The sequence below is a fragment of the Oncorhynchus mykiss genome, chromosome 17 (assembly GCF_057628025.1).
Source record: "Oncorhynchus mykiss isolate SJ-2025 chromosome 17, ASM5762802v1, whole genome shotgun sequence".
NCBI classification, from domain to species: domain Eukaryota; kingdom Metazoa; phylum Chordata; class Actinopteri; order Salmoniformes; family Salmonidae; genus Oncorhynchus; species Oncorhynchus mykiss.
In genome coordinates, this window is record NC_143038.1 from 17,549,587 (window position 1) to 17,571,814 (window position 22,228).

At 40.7% G+C, this 22,228-nt stretch overlaps 1 protein-coding gene across 1 annotated transcript in view; it reads right to left on the bottom strand.

Moving 5' to 3' along the window:
• Positions 1-21,952, bottom strand: part of LOC118940406 (sulfotransferase 6B1) — a 30,667-nt gene extending 8,715 nt beyond the window's left edge. Inside the window, exons 1-4 of the mRNA XM_036949823.2 lie at positions 21,132-21,952; positions 20,575-20,687; positions 19,782-19,871; positions 1,311-1,437 (exon numbers count right to left, since the gene is read on the bottom strand). Coding sequence (XP_036805718.1) covers positions 1,311-1,437; positions 19,782-19,871; positions 20,575-20,687; positions 21,132-21,324 — 523 coding nt within the window. The 5' untranslated portion in view covers positions 21,325-21,952. The remainder of the gene's footprint in view (positions 1-1,310; positions 1,438-19,781; positions 19,872-20,574; positions 20,688-21,131) is intronic.
• Positions 21,953-22,228: the final 276 nt, after the last annotated feature.

Consider the following 22,228-nt stretch of genomic DNA (forward strand, 5'->3'; position numbering starts at 1 on the left):
CGATGGCAATTTGAATGTACAGAGATACTGTGAGATCTTGAGAACCATTGTTGTGCCATTCACCCGCCACCATCACCTCATGTTTCAGCATGATAATGCACAGCCCCATGTCCCAAGCATCTATACACAATTCCTGGCAGCTGAAAATGTCCCGTTTTTTCCATGGCCTGCATACTCACCAAACATGTCACCCATTGAGTAACGTTCTCATGTTCAGGCTATCTTCACATTCTTAATAAAGTTTATAAACAGTGGTAATTACCATAAATTAGCATAACACTTAATTAATGGATTCAATGCCAAAAATAACACCACAGTAGTAGACATTTTAAAAGCTACCACTAACCATTTCAGCTACAAACATTAAAACAATATTACAATTTTCTAAACTTTGTTATAAAGTATTTATGAAAATCTGTCACGTTCGTCATATGAAGGAGACCAAAGTGAAGCGTGGTATGCGTACATTCTTCTTTTATTATTCAAACTAACAAAACAACAAAACGAACGAAACGTGAAGCTAATACGAATAGTGCAGACAGGCAACTAAACATAGCATAAGAACCCACAAACACAAAAGGGAAAATGGCCACCTAAATATAATCCCCAATCAGAGACAACGATAAACAGCTGCCTCTGATTGGGAACCATATCAGGCCACCATAGACATATAAATACCTAGACCTACAAAACCCCTAGACAATACAAAAACTAACATACCCACCCTCGTCACACCTTGACCTAACCAAAATATAAAGAAAACAGAGATATTAAAGTTCAGAGCGTGACACAATCTAGCACCACACCATATTTTCTTCAGGAAATGTACTTTTCTAGTTATTATTATTTGATTTATTTGGCTGGCAATCTTTCCCTCTACCAATTTATTAAACCATAACCAGTCACTGCCATTACTACAGCTACTACTACTACCAGTCACTACCACTATTAAAACTTATTTCACAACCATAAATAATTTAAGACCAGCTAGAAAGCAGACATTTTATTTAAGAAATGTAATTTTCTAGTTGTGCTATTCATTACATCCAGCCTATCCAACATGACACTGCATTTCTTTCAAACAATACGAATGTGTTGAGTTGTTCTTTAAATCGGCAGGTAATCTAGTGGTATGATCATTGGACCTTGTCAGCTCGAATCACCGAGCTGACAAGGTAAACATTTGTTGTTCTGCCCCTGAACAAGAATGTTAACCCTCTGTTCCTAGGCCGTCATTGAAAATAATAATTTGTTCTTATCTGACATGCCTAGTTAAATAAAGGTAAAATAAAATAAATAAAACATCTCACCTTCACCCTCCATGAAGTCTGTGAAAAATGAATCCCAGGATTTGGCATTAGGCAAAACAGGGTTTGTGTTCATGAAGTGGTAGTATGATACGACTGTATCTTTTGGGTTTCGGAACACAACCAGCATCTGAAAGTCAAAGTTACCACAGATAATTGTTATACTATTGGTGCAATTGAGTTGTAAAGTTTGATATAAAACCACAACATATTTCAGATGAACATGGACAGAATATTTTCAGGCATTTCACAGGAAAAATATTTTGCAGTGAACATGTTGGTTAGTTAGTTGCCTACAATAGCAGATGACTAACATTATTAGCTTACTTATCTACCGCAAGTGCAGTCACTTGGAATCTGCATCCTAAGATGGAATCCGCAGTAGGGGAAAACAGCCACTGTCCGCCCCACCGAGGTGAGGAGCATTGTGTAACATGCAGTACATATTTTCTGTTCTATCACGTGTGCAATGATGTTCGGAAAAAAATATACACTGCTCAAAAAAATAAAGAGAACACTAAAATAACACATCCTAGATCTGAATGAATGAAATATTCTTATTAAAAACTTTTTTCTTTACGTAGTTGAATGTGCTGACAACAAAGTCACATAAAAATGATCAATGGAAATCAAATTTATCAACCCATGGAGGTCTGGATTTGGAGTCACACTCAAAATTAAAGTGGAAAACCACACTACAGGCTGATACAACTTTGATGTAATGTCCTTAAAACAAGTCAAAATGAGGCTCAGTAGTGTGTATGGCCTCCACGTGCCTGTATGACCTCCCTACAACGCCTGGGCATGCTCCTGATGAGGTCGCGGATGGTCTCCTGAGGGATCTCCTCCCAGACCTGGACTAAAGCATCCGCCAACTCCTGGACAGTCTGTGGTGCAACGTGGCGTTGGTGGATGGAGCGAGACATGATGTCCCAGATGTGCTCAATTGGATTCAGGTCTGGGGAACGGGCGGGCCAGTCCATAGCATCAATTCCTTCCTCTTGCAGGAACTGCTGACACACTCCAGCCACATGAGGTCTAGCATTGTCTTGCATTAGGAGGAACCCAGGGCCAACCGCACCAGCATATGGTCTCACAAGGGGTCTGAGGATCTCATCTCAGTACCTAATGTCAGTCAGGCTACCTCTGGCGAGCACATGGAGGGCTGTGCAGCCCCCCAAAGAAATGCCACCCCACACCAGGACTGACCCACCGCCAAAACGGTCATGCTGGAGGATGTTACAGGCAGCAGAACGTTCTCCACGGCGTCTCCAGACTCTGTCACGTCTGTCACATGTGCTCAGTGTGAACCTGCTTTCATCTGTGAAGAGCACAGGGCGCCAGTGGCGATTTTGCCAATCTTGGTGTTCTCTGGCAAATGCCAAACGTCCTGCACGGTGTTGGGCTGTAAGCACAACCCCAACCTGTGGACGTCGGGCCCCCATACCACCCTCATGGAGTCTGTTTCTGACCGTTTGAGCAGACACATGCACATTTGTGGCCTGCTGGAGGTCATTTTGCAGGGCTCTGGCAGTGCTCCTCCTGCTCCTCCTTGCACAAAGGCGGAGGTAGCGGTCCTGCTGCTGGGTTGTTGCCCTTCTACGCCCTCCTCCACGTCTCCTGATGTACTGGCCTGTCTCCTGGTAGCGCCTCCATGCTCTGGACACAACGCTGACAGACACAGCAAACTTGCTAATTGCCTATAATTTCCACCTGTTGCCTATTCCATTTGCACAACAGCATGTGACATTTATGGTCAATCAGTGTTGCTTCCTAAGTGGACAGTTTGATTTCACAGAAGTGTGATTGACTTGGAGTTACATTGTGTTGTTTAAGTGTTCCCTTTATTTTTTGAGCAGTGTATATATATTGTTTTTGCAGGAACTTCTTTGTTGTTGTAATATCGCAAATGGAAATGGCAGTTTCACCATTAAGGATTCCAGCTTTAACCTACAAATATGTGTTTAATTATGAAGTCCAACACTCATAATACAAAAGTGCCACAGTGTCTCCTAACCCCTCCTGTCTCAACCTCCAGTATTTATGCTGCAGTAGTTTGTGTCGGGGGGCTAGGGTCAGTTTGTTATATCTGGAGTACTTCTCCTGTCCTATTCGGTGTCCTGTGTGAATCTAAGTGTGCGTTCTCTAATTCTCTCCTTCTCTCTTTCTTTCTCTCTCTCGGACGACCTGAGCCCTAGGACCATGCCCCAGCACTACCTGACATGATGACTCCTTGCTGTCCCCAGTCCACCTGACCGTGCTGCTGCTCCAGTTTCAACTGTTCTGCCTTATTATTATTCGACCATGCTGGTCATTTATGAACATTTGAACATCTTGGGCATGTTATGTTATAATATATATAGCCTGATGTGCTGGATTTATTCCACATTACTTTGAAGTATTTATTTTACACATTTCAGGATCATTTGCATATTTTTAGGAATGCTCACTCTACCTTCCAAACTTTTATTTATTCTAGAATTGAGATAAATTGCTCTATAATTCCAACGCAAGACTTCAATTTCAATTGAAAGTGTCAACAGGATGTTTAATTGACATCTGTATTGGAATAAGAGGAATACAATAGTTCAAATGAAAATGTGTCATTCATTCTACGCAGGGGCCAACTTTGGTTTTAGACGTAGGGGGAAGATATATTTTTTAATCCAGACGCATAAACACTCAACAGCCTAACCGACCGCTTGTAGGTGTCCGCATGGGCCTAAAGCACACCATTGCCTAATTTTGTATCACATTCCAATGATAAAACTGGAGGGGTGGGCAAAAATGCATTTTCAGAATGTGGGGGGTCCCCGACAGTCTCTGAGATACTTATTTATACTTAAAAAATATATATATATATTTATGAAGTACTGGGATATCATTTGTTTGTGTATTTGAATTCATCCCCCCTCTCCAGTGGAAGTTGCACCCCTGATTCTACACATCACAATACATTAATTAAACAAATTTGACATATTTCATAATTCCAAATACTATGAACCACACTATGTGTGGTTCAAACATTTAATTTTAAAACTCATTATCCTATTAAAGGCCCAGTGCAGCCATTTTAATCTCAATTTCAAATCATTTCTGGGTAACAATGAATGTATTTACTGTAACAGTTTTCCATCAAAAAATACAAATAAAAAAATATATTTCTCAAGCAAGAATTTTGCCCAAGACTGTCTGGGTGGGGTCTGAGTAATGTGGGGGAGGGCACCTAAGCAGTCCATTACCATAGGTTGTGTTCAGCTGTTCAGATGTTGCATGCATCAACCAATGGTTGCATGCCACATCATCATCTGTGCCATCGGGTACCAGATTGCTATAACATATGATGTGGTAAAATACCTATCCAGGCATTTGTAATATATGGCATGCTTCCGCAACGTCTGAGCAGAGGAACACGACTGTTGTGTGGATCAATCCACTAGACAGGAGGGGCCTAATGAGAGGGATATGTAACCTGAAAACTAGCTGTTATTGGTAGAGGAGTTTAGAACTCTTTGTAATTGGTCTATAAAAGTTTGGACACCTACTCATTCAAGGGATTTTCTTTATTTTTACTATTTTCTACAATGTAGAATAATAGTGAAGACGAACTGTGAAACAGCACATTTGGAATCATGTAGTAACTAAAAAAGTGTTAAACAAATCAAACTATATTTTATATTTGAGATTCTTCAAAGTAGCCATCCTTTGCCCTGATGACAGCTTTACACACTCGGCATTCTCTAAACCAGTTTCATGAGCTAGTCACCTGGAATCTATTTCAATGAACAAGTGTGCTTTGTTAAGTTCATTTGTGGAATTTCTTTCCTTCTTAATGTGTTTGAGCCAATCAATTGTTGTGACAAGGGAGGGGTGGTAGCCCTATTTTGTAAAATACCAATTCCTTATTATGGCAAGAACAGCTCAAACAAGCAAAGAGAAACAACAGTCCATCATTACCTCAAGACATGAAGGTCAGTCAATCTGGGAAATTTCAGGAATTTTGAACGTTTCTTCAAGTGCAGTCGCAAAAACCATATACGCGCTGATGAAACTGGCTCTCATAAGGACCGCCACAGGAATGGAGACCCAGAATAACCTCTGCTGTAGAGGATGAGTTCATTTGAGTTACCAGCCTCAGAAATTAAACCCAAATAAATACTTCAGAGTTCAAGTAACAGACACATCAACATCAACTGTTCAGAGGAGACTGCGTGAATCAGGCCTTCATGGTCGAATTGCTGAAAAGAAACCACTACTAAAAGGACACCAATAAGAAGAGACTTGAAACACGAGCAATGGACATTAGACCGGTGGAAATCTGTCCTTTGGTCTGATGAGTCCAAATTTGAGATTAATGGTTCCAACGGCCATGTCTTTGTGAGATGCAGAGTAGGTGAACGGATTATCTCTGCATGTGTAGTTCCCACCGTGAAGTATGGAGGAGGAGGTGTGATGGTGTAGGGGTGCTTTGCGGGTGACATAGCCAATGAATTATTTAGAATTCAAGGCACACTTAACCAGCATGGCTACCACAGCCTTCTGCAGCAATACGCCATCACATCTGGTTTGTGCTTAGTGGGACTATCATTTGTTTTTCAACAGGATAATGACCCAACACACCGCCAGGCTGTGTAAGGGCTATTTTACCAATAATGAGAGTGATGGAGTGCTGCATCAGATGACCTGGCCTCCACAATCACCAGACCTAAACCAATTGAGATGATTTGGGATGAGTTGGACTCTTGGAAAAGCATTCCAGGTGAAGCTTCTACCCCCAAGCTATAAGACTGATGAGCAATTAATCAAATGGCTACCCGGACTATTAACATTGACCCCCCCCCTTTGATTTTGCGGATTACCGGGGCGTATACTCAAAGCATGCGTGTACCGACTGTCAAGGGTCTTCACTGACATTTTCAACCTCTCCCTGACCAAGTCTGTAATACCTACATGTTTCAAGTAGACCACCATAGTCCCTGTGCCCAGGGAAGTGAAGGTAACCTGCCTAAATGATTTCTGCCCCGTGGCACTCAAGTAGGTAGACATAAAGTGCTTTGAAAGGCTGGTCATGGCTCACATCAACAGCATCCTCTCGGACACTCTAGACCAGGGCTGCCCAACACTCTTCCAGGAGATCTACCCTCCTGTGGCTTCAGTCCTACCCTAATTTAAATTAACATCTGATTATACTAATTAGCTGCTCAACAAGACCTTAACTAGCTTAATCAGATATGCTAAACTAGGGTTGGACTGAAAACCTAGTAGATCTCCAGGAAGAGGGTTGGGCAGCCCTGCCCCAGACCCACTCCAATTCGCATACCACCCCAACAGATCCACAGGTGACGGAATCTCAATCGCACTCCACATTGCCCTTTCTCACCTGGACAAAAGGAACATCTATGTGAGAATTCTGTTCATTGACTACAGCTCAGCTTTCAACACCATAGTGCCCACGAAGCTCATCACTTTGGACTCTGGGACTAAACACTTCCCTCTGCAACTGGATCCTGGACTTCCTGATGGGCCGCCCCCAGGTGGTAAGAGTAGGCAACAACACGTCTGTATTCCCTTTACACACACAACAGCGTTGCCAAACACGACTCCAACACCATCAAGTTTGCTGACGACACAACAGTGGTCACCGACAGCGATGAGACGGCCTATAGGGAGGGGGTCCGATAACTGGCGCCAGGTGCCAGGACAACAACCTCTCCCTCAATGTGAGCATGACAAAGGAGCTGCTCGTGGACTACAGGAAAAGGCGGGCCGAACAGGCCCCCATTAACATTGATGGGGCTGTAGTGGAGCTGCTCGAGAGTTTCATGTTCCTTGTTGTCCACATTACCAACAAACTATCATGGTCCAAACATACCAAGACAGTCGTGAAGAGGGCACGACAAAACCTTTTCCCCCTCAGGAGACTGAAAAGATTTGGCATGGGTCCCCAGATCCTCAAAAAGTTCTACAGTTGTATCATCGAGAGCATCCTGACCGGTTGTATCACTGCATGGTATGGCAACTGCTCGTCATCTGACCGTAATGTGCTACAGAGGGTAGTGCGAACGGCCCAGTAAATCACTGGGGCCAAGCTTCCTGCCATCCAGGACCTATCTAATAGGTGGTGCCACATGAAAGCCCCCCCCCCTACCCCCTCAACTAACCTGTACCTCCACACACTGACTCGGTACCAGTGCCCCCTTGTATATAGCCTCGCTATTGTTATTCTTATTGTGTTACTTTTAATTATTACTTTTTATTTTAGTCTACTTGGCAAATATTTTCTTAACTCTTCTTGAACTGCATTGTTAGGGCATGTAAGTAGGCATTCCACAGTTAAGTCTACACTTGTTGTATAATCGGCGCACGTTACAAATAAAGTTTGATTTGATATAGCCTCATTATTGTGATGTAATTTCATTGTGTTACTTTTAATTTTTTACTTTAGTTTATTTAGTAAATATTTTCTTAGCACCATTTCTTGAACTATATTGTTATTGATGCTTACCCATCCCTTTAGCGGGATAATTGTCATCAACAACCGCTAAATATTAAAATAATATTACAAAAAATATTTATATTCATGAAATCACAAGTGCAATATAGCAAAACACAGCTTAGCCTTTTGTTAATCCACCTGTCGTGTCAGATTTTGAAAATATGCTTTACAGCGAAAGCAATCCAAGCGTTTGTAAGTTTATTGATCGCTCGACAAAACATTATGTACACCTAGCATCAAGTAGCTTGGTCACGAAAATCAAAAAGCAATCAAATGAATCGTTTACCTTTGATGATCTTCGGATGTTTTCACTCACAAGACTCCCAGTTACTCAATAAATGCTCCTTTTGTTCCATAAATATTATTTTTATATCCAAAATACCTCCGTTTGTTTGGCGCGTTATGTTCAGAAATCCACAGGAAAGAACGGTCACGACAACGCAGACAAATTTCAAATAGTATCCGTAATGTCCACAGAAACATGTCAAACGTTTTTATAATCAACCCCCATGTTGTTTTTAAAATATATAATCGATAATATATCAACTGCAACTGTCTTTCTCAGTAGGAGAGGGGAAGGTAATGGCTGCCCAAACTCTGTTGCGCCAAGCAAAATGCTGCTGGCACCCGGCCATACAATGACGCAATGTTGTCTTTCTCGCTCATTTTTCAAAATAAAAGCCGGAAACTATATCTAAAGACAGTTGACATCTTGAGGAAGCGATAGGAAAAGGAATCTGGTTGATATCCCTTTAAATGGAGCAATGGCAGGCTATGGAACATGGAGTTTTCAAAATAGATGCCACTTCCTGGTTTGATTTTCCTCAGGGTTTCACCTGCAATATCAGTTCTGTTATACTCACAGACAATATTTTGACAGTTTTGAGTGTTTTCTATCCTAATCTGTAAATTATATGCATATTCTAGCATCTGGTCCTGAGAAATAGGCTGTTTACTTTGGGAACATTATTTTTTCCCCCTAGCTTCAAGAGGTTGGGCTTGTAAGTAAGTGGTTCACAGTAAGGGCTACACCTGAGAAAATGACAAGAGTGTGCAAAGCTGTCATCAAGGCAAAGGGTGGTTACTTTGAAGATTCTAAAATATAAAGTATATTTTGATATGTTTAACACTTCTTTGGTTACTACATGATTCCATATGTGTTATTTCATAGTTTTGATGTCTTCACTATTATTCTACAATGTAGAAAATAGTAAAAATAAAGAAAAACCCTTGAATGAATTTGGCAATACATCCATCCTGCTTCACAAACACAGACCACGTGTAACCACCCCAGGCCAGGACCTCCACGTGGCATCTTCACCTGCGGGATCATCTGAGACCAGCCACCCGGACAGCTGATGAAACTGATTTGCATTTCTGTCTGTACTAAAGCCCTTTTGTGGGGAAAAATTCATTCTAATTGGCTTGGCCTGGCTCTCAAGTGGGTGGGCATATGCCATCCCAGGCCCACCCATGGTTGCTCCCCTGCAGTGAAATACATGTGAAATCCATAGATTAGGGCCTAATGAATTTATTTCAGTTGACTGATTTCCTTATATGAACTGTAGCTCGGTAAAAATCATTGAAATTGTTGCATGTTGCATTTTTGTTCAGTATAATTACAAAATGATAAAAAATATGAATAATATTCCATTAGGCCACTATGTCATTGTCTGCAGGAAAAGGCTACGTACCTTACTGCGATTGTTTTCAATTAAAATGGTCAAAAAGTGACAAAATAGCTTCTTAGTAAAGAACAATCTGGGAGTGGTCTGAGCGAGAGGCGTTATTGGACAAGTCTAATGGGAAGAATATGTAGTGGAAGAAAGAGAGAAGGTGATACTCGCAACTGGCGACTTGCTGGCGTGGGAGCACAACGTGATGACTCAATCACAGTTTATGACATTGTTTGAATGGCAGACCATTTGTAGGCTATCACAGTGATCAAACACATCTTATCTGTGGCTTTCTCCGGGAAGGGACGTTCCCCCAGAACCCTGGGAGCATGGACACCATTAGCGATGTGAAGACGAAAATGATGAAAATGTAATGAATGTTTCTGCTTGAATTAAATTTATGTTTGGATTACTTCAAGAGTTTATAAAGAGCTATACATTTTGCCATGTTGTACTGTATGTTTATTGTACTGTAAGTTCTATGCATTTTTGTTACAGGGAAACAGTGTTATTTTATTTGTCGGACGGTGGATAGTTCAAAGAGGATCGACACAGGGGTCCGTTCCTGTCATTTGAATTGGAATGATTAGATTATAATCTGGTTGTGTTTTCCTGTCTTTTGTTTTTACTAGCAAAGTGCAAATAAACTCAGCCAAAAAATAAATGTCCTCTCACTTTCAACTGCGTTCATGTTCAGCAAACTGTCCATGTGTGAACATTTGTATGAACATAACAAGATTCATCAACTGAGACAAAAACTGAACAAGTTCCACAGACACGTGACTAACAGAAATGGAATAATGCGTCCTTGAACAAAGGGCCTCTTTAGTGTCAAAAGTTTTTATAACTGTGACCTTAATTGCCTACCGTCTGTAAACTGTTTGTGTCTTAACGACCGTTCCACAGGTGCATGTTCAATAATTGTTTATGGTCAATTGAAAAATCATGGGAAACAGTGTTTCAACCCTTTACACTGAAGATCTGTGAAGTTATTTGGATTTTTATGAATTCTCTCTGGAAGACAGGGTCCTGAAAAAGGGCCATTTTTTTTGCTGAGTTTAAATGCTAATTCAGGTTGGGGGCGAGTTTCTGCTTGAATTTGGTTAAAAGGGAAGCAGTGCATTGTTTTATACTTTGAGAACTTGCTACCACGCTCCTGTGTGTACCACACACAACGTTTATCCTCTTAGAGATTATTCTGAACTGAAGACACATTACATGATACTGTGACAAGAGCCAAAAAGAATCTGCCCACTCCATCAAGAAATGGGGACAACAACACAGGGCATCCATGGGACCTCCTGGAACCATGGACCACACCTGCAGAAACTGGACAACAAGGGGAAGCAGAGGAGATACCTATCATAGACTTCTCCCAGCTGACGCTTGACACGGCACATACGCCACCTCCAGTGGTAGAAACAACCAGCTGGTATCATCGAGTAGAATCAGCCAACAGTAACACGGAAGCAGCAATGTGGGAGTTCGTATTGCATGACCTAGATTTGGAATAGGAAGCTTCTGTTTAGACACAGGTCTAAGATTACATAATAGTGGTCTACCGTTTAGACACAGGTCTAAGAGTACGTAATAGTGGTCTACCGTTTAGACACAGCTCCAGAAACTTGCGAACTTCCCCTGTAAAAAGGTATATAAAGAGAGCAGAGATCATGAGAGAGCCATGATCCTCACTGACATATGAGACAGACTTCATATGGAGAATCATCATAGGTAAATTTACTATTGCCCTATACGCTTTTTGTTAGACTAGAACAATGTTTGAGAAATTGATAATTTTGCCAAAGTACTTATTGGATCACTATCTGAAGCTACCTGGTTGAACTTTGTGAACCCGAAACTGAGTCTCTGAAACACAGGGGTCTAGACACCTCTTGATCACAGACAAAGCGGCAATCACACAGTGATACATCATGACCAGAAGTGATTAGCAATACAAGGAAACAGCCAAATACCAGTTACAATATATTGAGTCTATACACAGAGTTGGAAGTGTATTAAGATATTGGAATTCGGAATCTAGCATTATTGCTGGGAAAATACCAATTATAGGAAAGTGACCAAGGGGCTGAGCATTTAAGGTAATTGAACTCTTTTTGCTATTTTAGTCAATATTGTTAGAAGTGTTAACGCATTTAAAGTTTTGCAATATTATCTGGCATAGCTTAAAGCAATAAGGATTGATTGAGCATTATTGTTGCATTAAGAAACTGTATAACCATTGAATTGTAATAATGTGTATAAGACAAAAACAAAGTGACTTAATAAAAGCTTGAAACTTTGACAACTAGGCCAGATTAACGATCTGGAGAGCAAACGCCTTTGACACTCTCACTGAACAGAAAGTGACCCTGGTTATAGGTGAAAGTGATTGCACTAAAGAATATTTTATTGTGTGGACAATAATATATTTTTAGGAGAGTCAAAACATATACCAATACTAGTTTCCAAGTGACTACTAGCTGACGAGCATAATAACTAATAGACTAAGTTATTAGGTATTGATATATACATAGGTAAAGAAACTTAAAAGTAAGGAAATATAGGAGGAATCCATAACACTTAGAATATTTAAATAGGCGTATATCTATCCAAGACCTCATACTAGACCGGAAAATAAGGGAGTGACAACGTGAACGAGGGAACAAACTAAACTCACGCGAAGGGCCATTACGAATAAATAGAAGGGTTGGTAGGGCCGCACGGCTAGGCCCTTGTTATACCGAAGTAACTCAAATCCTAAAGTACTCTGCCCAGCCAGAGGACGGGGTAGAGGCTTTTGCTGCAGGTATTGGGCAAAAGTCAGCACCGTGACAATACATTACAGAATAACACAGACATGCTAAGATGCATCATGTATTTCATGTTCAATGTAATTGTTTGAGTGTCAATTATTTTGGGACTAATAAATTATATTAGTGGAATTTAGTAAATGCATCAGTTTTACAGAGTCATTATTCAATTGACTATACGTTTATCATTTAGTAGGTCTATTGGTAGTTGTCTATATGCTTGCCTCAATAAAATAATGCTAGAACATTGGTCGGCAGAATTAGCTATTTGTATCTAGTCTCTTAATAATTGCATTAAGGTGCAAGTTAGACACATTCATGTTCACAATCATACTGAGTGGTGATACAAGGTTCGCTACCTTGACTAGATTCCTCCAGAGACAGACAAGGCCTGTTGCATTTATTCACACAATATTCAGATTGATGAATGCAGTTTATTGTCACAATGCCTTCCGAAAGTATTCAAGTATTCCACATTTTGTTACGTTACAGCCTTATTCTAAAATGTATGAAATAAAACATTTTTTTCTCAACAATCTACACACAATACCCCATAATGACAAAGTGATTACAGGTTTTTGAATTTGAGCAAATTTACATATATTCAGACACTCTGCTATGAGACTCGAAATTGAGCTCAGGTGCATCCTGTTTCCATTGCTCATCCTTGAGATGTTTCTACAACTTGATTGGAGTCCACTTGTGGTAAATTCAATTCATTCGACATGATTTGTTAAGGCACACAACTATCTTTAAAAGGTCCCACAGTTGACAGTGCATGTCAGAGCAAATACCAAGCCATGAGGTCGAACGAATTGTCCGTAGAGCTCCGAGACAGTATTGTGTCGAGGCACAGATATGGGGAAGGGTACCAAAACATTTCTGCAGCATTAAAGGTCCTCAAGAACACAGTTGCCTCCATCATTCTTAAATGGAAGACGTTTGGAATCAGCAAGACTCTTCCTAGAGCTGGCCGACTGGCCAAACTGAGCAATCGGGGGAGAAGGAACTTGGTCAGGGAGGTGACCAAGAACCCGATGGTCACTCTGACAGAGCTCTAGAGTTCCTCTGTGGAGATGGGAGAACTTACCAGAAGGACAACCATCTCTGCAGCACTCCACCAATCAGGCCTTTATGGTAGAGTGACCAGACGGAAGCCACTCCTCAGTAAAAGGCACATGATAGCCCACTTGGAGTTTGCGAAAAGGCACCTAAAGGCTCTCAGACCATGAGAAACAAGATTCTCTGGTGTGATGAAACCAAGATTGAACTCTTTAGCCAGAATGCCAAGCATCACATCTGGAGGAAACCAGACACCATCCATACGGTGAAGCATGGTGGTGGCAGCATCATGCTGTGGGGATATTTTTCAGCGGCAGGGACTTGGAGACTAGCCAGGATTGAGGGAAAGATGAACAGAGCAAAGTACAGAGAGATCCTTGATGAAAACCTGCTCCAGAACAAACAGGACCTCAGACTGTGGCGAAGGTTCACCTTCCAACAGGATGAAGACCATAAGTACACAGCCAAGAGACCGCAGGAGTTGCTTCGAAGACAAGTCTCTGAATGGCCTTGAGTGGCTCAATGTAGAAAATAGTAAAAATAAAGAAAAACCCTTGAATGAATTTGGCAATACATCCATCCTGCTTCACAAACACAGACCACGTGTAACCACCCCAGGCCAGGACCTCCACATGTGGCATCTTCACCTGTGGGATCATCTGAGACCAGCCACCCGGACAGCTGATGAAACTGATTTGCATTTCTGTCTGTACTAAAGCCCTTTTGTGGGGAAAAATTCATTCTAATTGGCTTGGCCTGGCTCTCAAGTGGGTGGGCATATGCCATCCCAGGCCCACCCATGGTTGCTCCCCTGCAGAGAAATACATGTGAAATCCATAGATTAGGGCCTAATGATTTTATTTCAGTTGACTGATTTCCTTATATGAACTGTAGCTCGGTAAAAATCATTGAAATTGTTGCATGTTGCATTTTTGTTCAGTATAATTACAAAATGATAAAAAATATGAATAATATTCCATTCCATTGTCTGCAGGAAAAGGCTACGTACCTTACTGCGATTGTTTTCAATTAAAATTGTCAAAAAGTGACAAAATAGCTTCTTAGTAAAGAACAATCTGGGAGTGGTCTGAGCGAGAGGCGTTATTGGACAAGTCTAATGGGAAGAATATGTAGTGGAAGAAAGAGAGAAGGTGATACTCGCAACTGGCGACTTGCTGGCGTGGGAGCACAACGTGATGACTCAATCACAGTTTATGACATTGTTTGAATGGCAGACCATTTGTAGGCTATCACAGTGATCAAACACATCTTATCTGTGGCTTTCTCCGGGAAGGGACGTTCCCCCAGAACCCTGGGAGCATGGACACCATTAGCGATGTGAAGACGAAAATGATGAAAATGTAATGAATGTTTCTGCTTGAATTAAATTTATGTTTGGATTACTTCAAGAGTTTATAAAGAGCTATACATTTTGCCATGTTGTACTGTATGTTTATTGTACTGTAAGTTCTATGCATTTATTGTTACAGGGAAACAGTGTTATTTTATTTGTCGGACGGTGGATAGTTCAAAGAGGATCGACACAGGGGTCCGTTCCTGTCATTTGAATTGGAATGATTAGATTATAATCTGGTTGTGTTTTCCTGTCTTTTGTTTTTACTAGCAAAGTGCAAATAAACTCAGCCAAAAAATAAATGTCCTCTCACTTTCAACTGCGTTCATGTTCAGCAAACTTTCCATGTGTGAACATTTGTATGAACATAACAAGATTCATCAACTGAGACAAAAACTGAACAAGTTCCACAGACACGTGACTAACAGAAATGGAATAATGCGTCCTTGAACAAAGGGCATCTTTAGTGTCAAAAGTTTTTATAACTGTGACCTTAATTGCCTACCGTCTGTAAACTGTTTGTGTCTTAACGACCGTTCCACAGGTGCATGTTCAATAATTGTTTATGGTCAATTGAAAAATCATGGGAAACAGTGTTTCAACCCTTTACACTGAAGATCTGTGAAGTTATTTGGATTTTTATGAATTCTCTCTGGAAGACAGGGTCCTGAAAAAGGGCCATTTTTTTTTGCTGAGTTTAAATGCTAATTCATGTTGGGGGCGAGTTTCTGCTTGAATTTGGTTAAAAGGGAAGCAGTGCATTGTTTTATACTTTGAGAACTTGCTACCACGCTCCTGTGTGTACCACACACAACGTTTATCCTCTTAGAGATTATTCTGAACTGAAGACACATTACATGATACTGTGACAAGAGCCAAAAAGAATCTGCCCACTCCATCAAGAAATGGGGACAACAACACAGGGCATCCATGGGACCTCCTGGAACCATGGACCACACCTGCAGAAACTGGACAACAGGGGGAAGCAGAGGAGATACCTATCATAGACTTCTCCCAGCTGACGCTTGACACGGCACATACGCCACCTCCAGTGGTAGAAACAACCAGCTGGTATCATCGAGTAGAATCAGCCAACAGTAACACGGAAGCAGCAATGTGGGAGTTCGTATTGCATGACCTAGATTTGGAATAGGAAGCTTCTGTTTAGACACAGGTCTAAGATTACATAATAGTGGTCTACCGTTTAGACACAGGTCTAAGAGTACGTAATAGTGGTCTACCGTTTAGACACAGCTCCAGAAACTTGCGAACTTCCCCTGTAAAAAGGTATATAAAGAGAGCAGAGATCATGAGAGAGCCATGATCCTCACTGACATATGAGACAGACTTCATATGGAGAATCATCATAGGTAAATTTACTATTGCCCTATACGCTTTTTGTTAGACTAGAACAATGTTTGAGAAATTGATAATTTTGCCAAAGTACTTATTGGATCACTATCTGAAGCTACCTGGTTGAACTTTGTGAACCCCAAACTGAGTCTCTGAAACACAGGGGTCTAGACACCTCTTGATCACAGACAACGCTGCAATCACACAGTGATACATCATGACCAGAAGTGATTAGCAATACAAGGAAACAGCCAAATACCAGTTACAATATATTGAGTCTATACACAGAGTTGGAAGTGTATTAAGATATTGGAATTCGGAATCTAGCATTATTGCTGGGAAAATACCAATTATAGGAAAGTGACCAAGGGGCTGAGCATTTAAGGTAATTGAACTCTTTTTGCTATTTTAGTCAATATTGTTAGAAGTGTTAACGCATTTAAAGTTTTGCAATATTATCTGGCATAGCTTAAAGCAATAAGGATTGATTGAGCATTATTGTTGCATTAAGAAACTGTATAACCATTGAATTGTAATAATGTGTATAAGACAAAAACAAAGTGACTTAATAAATGCTTGAAACTTTGACAACTAGGCCAGATTAACGATCTGGAGAGCAAACGCCTTTGACACTCTCACTGAACAGAAAGTGACCCTGGTTATAGGTGAAAGTGATTGCACTAAAGAATATTTTATTGTGTGGACAATAATATATTTTTAGGAGAGTCAAAACATATACCAATACTAGTTTCCAAGTGACTACTAGCTGACGAGCATAATAACTAATAGACTAAGTTATTAGGTATTGATATATACATAGGTAAAGAAACTTAAAAGTAAGGAAATATAGGAGGAATCCATAACACTTAGAATATTTAAATAGGCGTATATCTATCCAAGACCTCATACTAGACCGGAAAATAAGGGAGTGACAACGTGAACGAGGGAACAAACTAAACTCACGCGAAGGGCCATTACGAATAAATAGAAGGGTTGGTAGGGCCGCACGGCTAGGCCCTTGTTATACCGAAGTAACTAAAATCCTAAAGTACTCTGCCCAGCCAGAGGACGGGGTAGAGGCTTTTGCTGCAGGTATTGGGCAAAAGTCAGCACCGTGACAATACATTACAGAATAACACAGACATGCTAAGATGCATCATGTATTTCATGTGCAATGTAATTGTTTGAGTGTCAATTATTTTGGGACTAATAAATTATATTAGTGGAATTTAGTAAATGCATCAGTTTTACAGAGTCATTATTCAAATGACTATACGTTTATCATTTAGTAGGTCTATTGGTAGTTGTCTATATGCTTGCCTCAATAAAATAATGCTAGAACATTGGTCGGCAGAATTAGCTATTTGTATCTAGTCTCTTAATAATTGCATTAAGGTGCAAGTTAGACACATTCATGTTCACAATCATACTGAGTGGTGATACAAGGTTCGCTACCTTGACTAGATTCCTCCAGAGACAGACAAGGCCTGTTGCATTTATTCACACAATATTCAGATTGATGAATGCAGTTTATTGTCACAATGCCTTCCGAAAGTATTCAAGTATTCCACATTTTGTTACGTTACAGCCTTATTCTAAAATGTATGAAATAAAACATTTTTTTCTCAACAATCTACACACAATACCCCATAATGACAAAGTGATTACAGGTTTTTGAATTTGAGCAAATTTACATATATTCAGACACTCTGCTATGAGACTCGAAATTGAGCTCAGGTGCATCCTGTTTCCATTGCTCATCCTCGAGATGTTTCTACAACTTGATTGGAGTCCACTTGTGGTAAATTCAATTGATTCGACATGATTTGTTAAGGCACACAACTATCTTTAAAAGGTCCCACAGTTGACAGTGCATGTCAGAGCAAATACCAAGCCATGAGGTCGAACTAATTGTCCGTAGAGCTCCGAGACAGTATTGTGTCGAGGCACAGGTATGGGGAAGGGTACCAAAACATTTCTGCAGCATTAAAGGTCCTCAAGAACACAGTTGCCTCCATCATTCTTAAATGGAAGACGTTTGGAATCAGCAAGACTCTTCCTAGAGCTGGCCGACTGGCCAAACTGAGCAATCGGGGGAGAAAGGAACTTGGTCAGGGAGGTGACCAAGAACCCGATGGTCACTCTGACAGAGCTCTAGAGTTCCTCTGTGGAGATGGGAGAACTTACCAGAAGGACAACCATCTCTGCAACACTCCACCAATCAGGCCTTTATGGTAGAGTGACCAGACGGAAGCCACTCCTCAGTAAAAGGCACATGATAGCCCACTTGGAGTTTGCCAAAAGGCTAGGCTCTCAGACCATGAGAAACAAGATTCTCTGGTGTGATGAAACCAATATTGAACTCTTTAGCCAGAATGCCAAGCATCACATCTGGAGGAAACCAGACACCATCCATACGGTGAAGCATGGTGGTGGCAGCATCATGCTGTGGGGATATTTTTCAGCGGCAGGGACTTGGAGACTAGCCAGGATTGAGGGAAAGATGAACAGAGCAAAGTACAGAGAGATCCTTGATGAAAACCTGCTCCAGAACAAACAGGACCTCAGACTGTGGCGAAGGTTCACCTTCCAACAGGATAAAGACCATAAGTACACAGCCAAGAGACCGCAGGAGTTGCTTCGAAGACAAGTCTCTGAATGGCCTTGAGTGGCCCAGCCAGACCCTGTACTTGAACCTGATCGAACATCTCTGGAGAGACCTGAAAATTGCTGTGCGGCGACGCTCCCCATCTAACCTGACAGAACTTGAGAGGATCTGCAGAGAAGAATGTGAGAAACTCCCCAAATACAGGTGTGCCAAGCTTGTAGCGTCATACCCAAGAAGGCCCGAGTCTGTAATCCCTGCCAAAAGTGCTTCAACAAAGTACTGAGTAAATTAACAAACATTTCTAAAAAACAGCTTTTCTTTAGCATTATGGGGTGTTGTGTGTAGAGTGATGAGGTGAATAAAACAATACAATACATTTTAGAATAAGGTTGTAACGTAAACAAAATGTGGAAAAAGTTAAGGGGTCTGAATACTTTCCGAATGCACTGTATATACATATATATTGATAGCTGTGGATTAATTTACTTATATTGATGCCTTTTATAAAAATATTTGACGCTCAAGAAGTAAGACATGTCGCCAAAAGTTTAAAAATTCTTATTTGAACTAGCATGCTGGAGCGTGCCTACTTGAGCCGAGGACCCACAGGACTAAGAACCCACTTGATACAGGCCGTTTTATGCGTTTTATATTAGATTTCGTAGTTTTTTATCTGAACGTCGCCAGCCAGTACTTTCTGAAAAACGTAAATAAAAATACAAATGGCAAGCTGTCGAAAGAGAGGCATTGCACAGCTGCTGGGAGTTGTAGTTCATGTGTGTAGTTGAAATTAAACAGTTGAAACTTTTCGGCTCTGTGCTTCTTCTTGGCCATCAAACACATTGAAAAAGTAAATTCACCCATAAATATAAGTATACATTTTATATCTTAAATTACTGCGTTTTCATTGACGATACAAATTTGAGGCTGATTCATAGTCTACAAAAAGATACTGAGGTGAAATTGATGTCACTTTCATATCGTATTCATTTCCTGTTATTCTAAAAAGAAAAAGAAACATTCCCAGACTGCATTAGATTGAGCACTCCACAATGGAAGGGAGGCTAGATTCAAGTTATTGTGACATGTTCTTTAGTAAAGTTATTAACACTGACCTTTGTTTTCTTCGCAATAAAAGTGCCAGGGATGTTATCAGGGTGCAAATGTGTGCCCAGTAACCGCGGAGAGGGCATTTCTCCCACCACCTTGAAAATAAACAGAGGGAAAGGACAAAGGTTTTAGGAGCTTATCATATGGCATACCAAAATGCAGCAGAAAACCACAAGGTACATAATTTGTAACAAATTACATGAAAATAAATGGTCATTTAGCAGCCAATCTTATCCAGAGCAACTTACAGGAGCAATTAGGGTTAAGTGCCTTGCTCAGGGTCACATTGATAGATTCTTCACCTTGTAGGCTTGGTGATTCGAACCAGCGATCCTTTGGTTACTGAACCAATGCTCTTAACCAGCGGCAGAATGATAACAATCAAAAGGCAGGAGCATGAGAAATACAAAAATAAAATGTTTGATTTGACTTGCCTAGTTAAATAAAAATTCCTTTGAACAGGTCAATTACAAATAGTTTGAAATGCACTAAAGGCACTAGCGCATCCTATTGTAGGTTATTCTGAAAATGTTCAGTGTGTGTGGCGGGTAAAAACTAAAGGCTGATTTACCTCAATCGGTAGCGACAAAAGTAAATTCAAGAATTAACAATTCCAGTGAGCGATTAATAAAACATTTAAAAATACCTTTTGGGTATGTCTATTAGGCAGAGTTTTTACATCACATTTAATTTAAAGATCTGTCAGTGTCATTGAAAGCAAGTCTGATCAAGAGAGGGATTTTGATTGACTAGGTATGGACTTAGTTCTGTTATTGGAAACTGTTACAGTATACATACCTTCTGCATGTCCGGAGAGAAAAACTCCATCAGTGGAGGTATTTGAGACAGTTCTTGTTGCCCAGAGGCTGCAGCCATGATTTTGCGTAGCACAGCAACCATCCAGTTGAACCCTGGAAAAGCACACTAAATTAGAGCTTTGCTGGCAAAAGCAGTACAGGACAGACTATACAATTTACACAAAAGTGTGTGTACAATATGAGCCTGTGTCCAATGTAGTATATGTTTTTAAGGCTAACTAAATCGTTTGAGTATCTTCATGGGTGGCAGTTGGGACACATTGATTCTGCAAAGAATGCTCATGATGTGGTTTCAGGAGACATATTCCAATGCACATGCTCCTGTGGGCTCTTGATCCATTTGTTCATATTCAACAACCAACTGCTGGCTTCTTAGATCTAGAAGGATTTTGTATTAAGTCCTATACACATGTTGTCATGCCCAGTACTATATAACAGCAGTACTGTGTCCGGCACTTTATTTGAAGGCAAAAGATATTTCCACTATCTAATCCAGTACACACTAACTACCACAACAGCAGGGATGGTTTCACTTACCACATTTTGGGTAGGCCACCAGTAAAATGTCATTGGGTCTGCCCTCCAGCTCCTTCAGGCCTTTAAGATTTTCTAGGGGACTCATGATTGTAGAGTAGAGGATCCCCTCGTGCAAGTACAGCTTATTCTCATCCTTCACATTCTTTGCCTCGTCCATTTTGGACATGCCTTGCGAAGACATTGGTTTGCTCATTTTGTATCCTGGTGACTTAATGACAGCCTATTTATGTATTCAGTCCACAATGGAGCAGCAAAAAAAAGGTGTTAGTATTTGTTTTCCCAGCCCATACAGTAAAACAGGACTTTGCAGTTCTCTGGCGTGATATTGTTGAAGGGAGGGACTACGCACAGTGACCTATGCACAGTGACTGATTTGGAGAGAGTCACTTGCTCATAAAATGGGTGAGAGTTCAACTCCAGTCAAGGTTAGATTTGTCTCAGTAAATTGGAATACTCTTGAAAGAAAAAGAAACACAGGACAACACACGTGGAATGTTAATGACGTACACACTAACACTGACTTACACTCATACTTGCTCTTACTCAAACAATGCATCAATGCTCAGCCAACTCAAACATGCAAATAGCGTTGTCACTGTGACTACACTCTCTCTTGTTGAGGGTTATCTAAGTTTAAGCGTATGGAGGTGTGCCCGTTGAAAGAGATTTTCAAAGATTACATTCCATTTTCCAGTCACAAATGTATGAAGCTTGTATCCTTCACATAACTACATCAGCTTGACAAAGCTTGTTCAATGCCAGATTCAAAAGATACTTAAAACATAAAAGTGTTTTCCATTCAAAATGTCTTCCTATTAAAAGGTCCTATGCCTAACTTTGCTTTCCTCTTGAGAAAACTAGGCGAGTTGCAGCAACATAAACAACTCTACCCCCTCCCCCTCATCCTATTTGACGTAATGGCTATGGGATCTTGTGGAAGCCAGCGGAGAGCGTGCACCTAGATTATTTTACTTTCCGTTTGGTCGACCAGCCTCAAACAGCTGAAAATGTTATATTTGAGATGCACATTTTAGATGATTCTCTACCCTCTCAACTGTTTGCGACTTCTGTATGTTGGGGACATTGGGTTGGGCACT